Source organism: Dendropsophus ebraccatus, chromosome 6, assembly GCF_027789765.1.
Source record: "Dendropsophus ebraccatus isolate aDenEbr1 chromosome 6, aDenEbr1.pat, whole genome shotgun sequence".
Classification (NCBI taxonomy): Eukaryota; Metazoa; Chordata; class Amphibia; order Anura; family Hylidae; genus Dendropsophus; species Dendropsophus ebraccatus.
The window spans coordinates 23676123-23684579 of NC_091459.1; the positions used below are offsets into that span (position 1 = coordinate 23676123).

The following is an 8457-nucleotide window of genomic DNA, read 5'->3' on the forward strand; positions in this document are numbered from 1 at the left end:
TACATTCTCTGGCTTTGGCTCCACCCACCGTTACCTTGTTGCATCTCTGGCTTTGGCTCCACCGTTACCTTGTTGCATCTCTGGCTTTGGCTCCACAGTTACCTTGTTGCATCTCTGGCTTTGGCTCCACTGTTACCTTGTTGCATCTCTGGCTCCACTGTTACCTTGTTGCATCTCTGGCTTTTGTCCTCCATTGGTTTGGTTCCCTGTTCCTTGCTGCCTTATTGGTCCTGTCCTTCTGTGTGACTTTGCTTTGTCTACTGTCATCGTACCTTGTTCCTGTACTGTGTCTTGTCTGTGTTTTGCACTTATTTGAGTGCAGGGATCGCCACCCAGTTGCTAGCCGCCATCTTAGGGCGGATTGTGGCAAGTAGGTAGGGAAAGCGTGGGGGTGTTAGCTATAGGGCCCACTTGTCCTGTGTCTCTTTGTTCCCAGGGGCCCTGACAGGTACTTTTTGTAATGGTGAAACAATTCTCAACTAGACGTGACAGTATCTGCGATGACTTTTTCCTTCAAATGACTAAATAATCTGACAACGATTGTGCAATACAGCTAGGATAAGAAGGTGAAAACATTATTAAGTACTCTTTTCTGTACTTTGTGGTCTGGAAATTGCTCTTTCAAGGTCTGATTACACAGCCTGAGAATGGCAGGAATACATTTCGTGCTGGCAGCCTTTAAGTGTCCTTGATATCATGGCACAGCTTTCCTCCATATCACATTGACAGAAGACAGTAAACAAGAGATTTTCTTACCGTTCCTATCCGTGACCAGTCCCTCATTCAGATAATTTTAGTTCTTTCAGATAGGGCGGTAAAACCACACCTTGAATGATTGTGAATGAAAACACTCTAGTAAGAATAAAGTTCAAGGCGACTTCAGCACAGCACATGGTCACATTACTGCTGAGTATATAAAGGATCACATCATCTACTAATGACTCGAAAGACTCAATTGTTTGTCAGACGCACTTCACACCAGCCTAAGTGCTTTGGTTGGATACTACAACACTGCAATGGCGTGTAGGTCTGAAAGACTAGGAACGTGTCAGTGCAACCTAGATCCGGTCAACAGTATTCTTTTCCGTATGCTTAATTCCGGCAGTTCGGAAAATACAGGTCTCCATCGACACATCTGTAACCCAAACAGAGGATGTCCCTGTGATAGGAATAGGAAGGTGTTACTTAAGAATCCCGACGTTATCTGCAAGAAAGCTTCGGAAGTTTTATTAAAGACAGTGACTTTTATCCGAAATTTACCTTCCTTCTATCAGCTGCTCCAGGACGACCAGATCCTGCTAGTAAGGAAGTGCTGGGCTCCACTTTTTGTTTTAGGCTTGGCTCAAGAAAGAGTTGATTTTGAATGGGAAGAGCTTTCCGTGCCCAGTCTATTGAAGACAATACTTCTTAATCAGTCATCGGGCGATATCACGTTGGCGTCCGATGCTGGGGTGCCGTATAAAGAAGTGCAAAGGCTACAGATGTTTCTGCATAAACTGTGGAGCTTGAACATTTGCACAAAGGAGTATGCCTACCTTAAAGGCATGGTGCTGTTTAACCCAGGTATGTTCTGATTGGTACTTAAGGTAAAGTAGAAATTAGATTGATATAAAATTGTCGTAAGTGTGTTATAGTCCTATTACACGGGTTGATTATTGTGCAGTCGTTATATTGTTCGAATTTAAACGATAATCGGCCTGTGTAATGGCAGGCAATGATCAAAAATCATTTGTGTGTCGTTGATCATTGATTTAGATCTGACCCTAAAATCATTGTTAATCGTTCGCTAATCCTTCGTTCCCTAATGGTTCAGTGCAATACCAAATTGTTCCTCCTTTTTCTGGGATCATATGGGGTAAACGATCGTAGTAACTAACGACTATCATTCTGTGTAATATGGCGAACCATTTCAGGTCTTGTTTGCGATCGTTTATTGTTAATCGTTAAAAATCGCTTTGTCTAATAGGACCCATATGGTGCGTTTACACAGACAGATTTATCTGACAGATTTTTTAAGCCAAAACCAGGAACAGACTATAAACAGAGAACAGGTCATAAAGAAAAGACTGAGATTTCTCCTCTTCTCAAATCCATTCCTGGCTTCCAAAATCTGTCAGATAAATCTGTCTGTGTAAACGCACCATTAGACTGGAGAACAATTTAATATAACAGCGAGACCACACCCTTTTAAATGCATATATCAGCAGTCCCTCTGGTTAGGTCAATACATGACAGCCCCTGCTCTATCCACAGAATAGAACTGCAGTAAATGGCACCTAATGGTTTCTTGCTTTTTGCTGCTTTCACAAAACTCTGGTTTTAAAGTGTCCGGGGTTTACAGGGAAGGTTTGCAATATTGCAGCCTGGCAGATAGTATACTATAAGCTATAAAATAAATTGGCATAAGGTATGGCTGATTAAGCGTAAGGCTATGTTCACACACTGTATAAACAACGGCTGCTGTTTGACATGTTCACTTAGTATCGAGGATGAACAACATTTTCATCATCATTTTATTTGGGTGTGCCTGCAATCCAAATTGTCATTGAAATGAGTGCAACGTACAACCATGAGAACGGCCATACATTGTGTGAACAGACTGTGAACAACGGCCGTTGTTCACAGTCTGCTGGCTGGAAATAATTGACTTGTCATAGAAGGGCCATAGAAGAACATTGTGTGCACATCGGCCCCCGTTCCCCATACAGTGCAATACATTGTGTGCACAGCGGCCCCCGTTCCCCATAGGACTCCACGCGTTGCATTCTTTTTTTTTTTTTCTACAAGAACGGCTGTTTAAATCGTCATCAATGGCCATTTTTGTAAAAAAAAAAAGGAAAGAAAATACATTGTGTGAACATAGTCTCAAGGTTAATTTTGGCGACTGGAAATCATTATGATAATTCACCATTGTAAAAGGACCATAAAGCTGCCCATAGATGCATCAAGTGGTCCGTCAAACACACAACTACCCATATAGTAAAATGTACATTTACAATTTAAACAAGTAGATACAAAATGATAGTAAAGGTCCTTATCAGAACAAACACTTTAATAAGAGAACATGTGGGTTTAGATTTAGGGTAAATTCACACGGGCAGATCCGCCGGAAGTCTCACGCACGAAATCCGCAGCTAATCCGCAATATATGCATTATTCTTATTTTTATTAATACGTGTACTGCGGATTAGCAGCGGATTTCGTGCGTGAGACTCCAGGCGGATCCGCCCGTGTGAATTTAGCCTTAATTGGGAATTTCATTGATTTCAAGGACATTATGGGCAAAATCAGCCTAATATTTGGACTGCGTTTTCCTGACCAATTACTTTAAATTTCTTTCAAAGAATTCTTTATTATTCAATTACTTTTATAGAAACATTTGTTTCTAACCAAGAAACGTTCCTATGACCCTATTCTCTATAAAATATGGAAATTGTAATGGATGAAAATATGTGCTTTTTGTGAAATTTATTGATGCTGTCTCGCAAACAAAACATTACAAGGTCTTTTTTGAATATCTACGGAATTTGTTGGCGCTATACAAATAAATACATATAATAAAAATAATATTTATCATAATTATTTATCTATTACTTATTATTTATAGCAATTATTATTTATAATAATTAATTATTTTTTATTGTTATAATGTATTATTATTATTAATATATCTCAATGTAAAGGTGTATTTAATTCTGCATCATATATCAGAGGGTCCTGAGCCATAGAAAAAAAATGCAAACTTGGCTCATTTACTCAGTAATATTATTAATATTATTTCAGGGAAAATGATGATAAAATGACATTATGTTTAAAACAATAGGTGACTATTGTTATTACTATTATAAATGGGCTGTAATACGTGCAGTTGTGCAGTTACTGGGACAATCATCTCACATTGAAGAGGCTGGTAGAGCCAGGAGCTTTCACATTATCTAAGTTCAACCGGGACATAGTCATAAACTGTATTTAGTCTGTGATATGAGGTTCCTATCAAATGTACTCATCATAGTGCTATTCATTATATATCTATATAGGTAGAGTAAGTACAAGAGCTACTGTGTGTGCAGTAGGTCAAGGAGAAAAAGAGGTAGTTACAGCAGGATATGTAATAATAGGAAACAATTATTTGCTAATAGTGCGGAGTCTGTATATCTGTAGGTTGTTTCATATATATATATATATATATATATATATATATATATATATATATATATATATAGTGTCCAAAGGTAGGTGGGCAGTATGTATAAAAGGGTTATGAAGGGGGAGATTTATCAAACATGGTGTAAAGTGAAACTGTCTCAGTTGCCCCTAGCAACCAATCAGATTCCACCTTTCATTTTCCAAAGAGTCTATGAGAAATGAAAGGTGGAATCTGATTGGTTGCTAGGGGCAACTGAGCCAGTTTCACTTTACACCATGTTTGATAAATCTCCCTCTTCATAACCCTATTACACATACTGTCCACCTACTTTTGGACCACCCTGTATATTATACAAATAGCCCTTATATTTCTTAACATCATCTTTTTTCCCCCTATTTTAAGAAATAAGAGGTATGCGATTCCCCCAGTATGTCCATACCCTACAACTAGAGGCTCAACATACATTGATGGAGTTCACGTCGATGATGCAGAACATGAGCCACGGCCGTTTCACGTGGATGCTGGAAGCCCTGGACATTCTCAAAGCCACTGACTCCGAAGTTATCACAGAACTTTTTTTCAGACCGATCTCTGGAGAAATTATTTTGGAAGATCTATTGCTTGAAACGCTGTTTTTTAAACTAAAATGAAATGCATGCTTACCAATCTGACAATGTGCAGTCATCTGTTTTATGTTAACACAGTATCCTATAACATAGGGGACTTGGACCCCCCAAAAAACTTGATATTTCTGTTGGTAAAATATTGGTATTTCCCTGTAGATGAATTAGCAGATAAGCAGTAAGTGGAGGATTAGCTAAATAACAATAAGGAAATGCACATTGCCCATTTTAACCATCAGGATCCCACTGTTTTAAACAGACACTGAATAACATGGACAATAAGTAGTCTTCTCCATTATGTGCGTGAGCTCAGTAGTCCTGGATATTCATGAGAAGCTGAAAACTCCACCCACCATCTGCTGATTGGCAGTTATTTATACATGCTGTGTATAGGCAGTCAACTGTCAATCAGCAGCTGGAGGGCGGGGGTAGGGTTGTGTCAAGAATCTTATTCTCCTGCATATTAGGAGAACAGAAAGCTATGTAAGTAATACATTGATCTGTTCAGCATTTCTGTCACTTGTTTATGCTGCCCTCATTTAAGGTGGAATAAACCTGACAGATTCCCTTTAAATTAGTGTCACATTCGCCCAATGAGCATCGCTATCCTGTGTTATTCTATTACATTCTAGGACACATAAAAACTTGGAGGCTTACATGGTATCTATAAATGTACAGTGTAAATGTTGCACTATAAATGTTGCACTTATGGTAAAATGTTTATTTATTTATTTTTAATAAAGCAAAATTCAATATTTTGTTACTAAACAGACTTGTGTACATACTTTACTTTGTACTTTGAACTACCATAGGTAGTACCATGTGTCTGACTTGAAGAAAACCCTGTTTAATAGCCATAGCTGGGACTAAGGACAATTTTAGGAGACATTGAATCCTTAGTCTATTCAGGTGATCTGTGCTGTGAAAAAATATGACATTCTATTGAGAAGGCAGATCGTGGCACAGAACCCCCAATAGAAGTCTATGGGATCTGTATTTTTCAGTGATTCCACAGATGCCACATCCGTGGAATCCGTAAATGGGAGGGATCCAATATCACCTGTAGGGGGTATAGGGAGATGTGGAAGAACATCCCCACAGTGAGACCCCCCCCCCCCCCCACACACACACACACGCACACACACACTGGAAAACTGAATGTGCCGGTCTGTGTACGAGTAGACCTTTTGTGTAGTCTGGGTGGATGCACGCTGGAGAATCCACTGTCCCAGGAGTGGAGAATGTAACAACTTGAGAAGAGGTAGACTCCTACAGCATCTGTGGTGAATGAAGGTTTCAAACTTTGGGTCTATGGGTCTAAGCTTGATAAAGACCTATTTGGCCGAAATGTTGTGCATTTTACCAGCTGATGTAACAAAACCTTGAAACCTTCATTTACCGTGGATGCTGTAGGAGTCTTTATCTTCCCACACTGAAGTCACTATGTGGAACTAGCCTAAAGTGACTTTAAAGCGACTCTGTACCCACAATTAGGGATGGTCCGAACCTGCCGCTCGGCAGCAGATTCCCGCTGTCTGCCCGCTCCGTGGAGCGGGCGAATACAGCGGGTGGAACACCTGGAAAACTGGGATACAGCCTATGGCTATGGCTGTATCCCAGTTTTCCAGGCGGTCCTCCCGCTGGATCCGCCCGCTGCATGGAGCGGGCAGACAGCGGGAATCATTACCGAGGGTTCAGGTTCGTACGAACCCGAACCGAACTCGGTTTAGTCCATCCCTACCCACAATCTGTCCCCCCCCCCCCAAACCCCTTGTACCTTCGGATAGCTGCTTTTAATCCAAGATCTGTCCTGGGGGTCCGTTCGGCAGGTGATGCAGTTATTGTCCTAAAAAAATACTTTTAGGGTGCGTTTACACTTACAGGATCTGCAGCGGATTTGATGCTGTGTTCAGTTAAAATGAAATGAAATCTGCTGCAAAAAATCAGCTGCAGATCCTGTAGGTGTGAACGCACCATTAAACTTGACGCCCGTGCCAAATGGGAGTATCTGTGCCCTAACTTTGCACCACCCCTCCGTCCCTCCTCCCCACCCTCTTCATCATTAGGAATGCTCCAGGCAGGTTGCCTCCTATTCCCCACCTGTGTCAGCCCGGCACATGGGCTGGATCGTTAAGGATCTGTGCAATGTTCAGCATGGAGAAAATGTTTCAGTGGCATTCCTAATGATGGTAAGGAGGGGGGACGGAGGGGTGGTTCAAAGTTAGGGCACAGATACTCCCGTTGGGCACTGGCCTTCAAGATTAAAAGTATTTTTTTTAGGACAATAACTGCATCACCTGCCGAACGGACCCCAGGACAGATCTTGGATTAAAAGCAGCGATCCGAAGGTACAAGTGGTTTGGGGGGGGGGGGGGGCAGATTGTGGGTACAGAGTCGCTTTAAAGAAGATGTACCATCAGGTACATCCTCTTTAATATTATCCATGGATAGAACCATAAAAGAAACAGATCGCTGATCTCAGGGAGACCAGACAAATGACAACACAGCCAGCTGCTAGTGAAAGCGCTCAATGCAGTGAAGTCCTAAGGACCGCCTGGAAAACTGGGATACAGCCTATCCCATAGGCTGTATCCCAGTTTTCCAGTCGGTCCTCCGGCTGTATCCACCCTCTGCACGGAGTCGGCAGACAGCGGGAATCAGACGCCGAGAGTTCTGGTTCATACGAACCAGAAATCCGGTACAGGGCTGGGGCTGAAGCACAGGAGGCGGGCCGGCCTGCCCCCAGTAGGAAGGAATTCCCTTCCCTCTATGACGCGGCTCCGTTAGAATCAATGGAGCCGCATCATAGAGGGAAGGGAAGTCCCTCCCACTGGGGCGGGCCACATAGTGACTTCAGGGTGGAAAGATAAAGAATCCTATAGCATCCAAAGAAAATGACATGGGATCTGCAGCGTATTTTACTGCAAACTTGCAGCGTGAAATCTGCTGCGGATAGGTTCTGTGTGAATCTAGACTAACTGCGTTCACACTATGTATATTTCAGTCAGTATATTTCAGTCAGTATTGCAACCAAAACCAGGAGTGGATTAAAAACAAAGAAAGGATCTGTTCACACAATGTTGAAATTGAGTGGATGGCCGCCATATAACAGTAAATAACTGCTATTATTTCAATAAAACAGCCGTTGTTTGCCATTATATGGCGGCCATCCACTCAATTTCAACATTGTGTGAACAGATCCTTTCTGTGTTTTTAATCCACTCCTGGTTTTGGCTGCAATACTGACTGAAATATACTGACTGAAATATACATATACTGACTGAAATATACGTAGTGTGAACGCAGCCTAAGTGTGATTTTTTTTCTTTTGTATTTTTGCGAAGAAAGGATATGCAAAATAGCTCTCGCACCTCTTGGGCAAAAAGAAATGTCCCTAGAAGCCAAGTCTCGCTCAATCAAGGAGCTTTAAAACATTGACTGGGGATTTTATGCTAAGACAAACATCTGCAGACAGCTGTTTCAGGGTTTTTGCTCCTCATCAGTGCAGAGCAGGGTGTTGGCTTGGTAGTGAGAGGTCTATCGACGTGGATCAAAGGGGTAGTGACTCTTAAGGAGAGTTACTACCCCTTTGACCCACATTTTTGAGACAAACAGAAGACATTCCATTGAACTCTATGGGAGAGAAACGCATTCTGGATAAACTGCCAAAGAGCCAAAAAGAATGCT

At 41.6% G+C, this 8457-nt stretch overlaps 1 protein-coding gene across 1 annotated transcript; it reads left to right on the forward strand.

Annotated features, from left to right (window-relative positions):
• Positions 1 to 908: 908 nt before the first annotated feature.
• On the forward strand, positions 909 to 5538 carry LOC138794694 (nuclear receptor subfamily 0 group B member 1-like). Its single transcript, XM_069973507.1, has 2 exons — positions 909 to 1563; positions 4550 to 5538. The coding sequence occupies exons 1-2, from the start codon at positions 1017 to 1019 to the stop codon at positions 4795 to 4797; spliced, it is 795 nt and encodes a 264-aa protein (XP_069829608.1). The 5' UTR covers positions 909 to 1016; the 3' UTR covers positions 4798 to 5538.
• The last annotated feature ends 2919 nt before the right edge of the window (positions 5539 to 8457 follow it).

Coding starts and splice junctions, on each gene's coding strand:
- LOC138794694 (XM_069973507.1), top strand. CDS start 1,017: ATGGCGTGTAGGTCTGAAAGACTAGGAACGTGTCAGTGCAACCTAGAT. Junction 1,564..4,549: donor CATGGTGCTGTTTAACCCAG/GTATGTTCTGAT, acceptor CCCTATTTTAAG/AAATAAGAGGTATGCGATTC.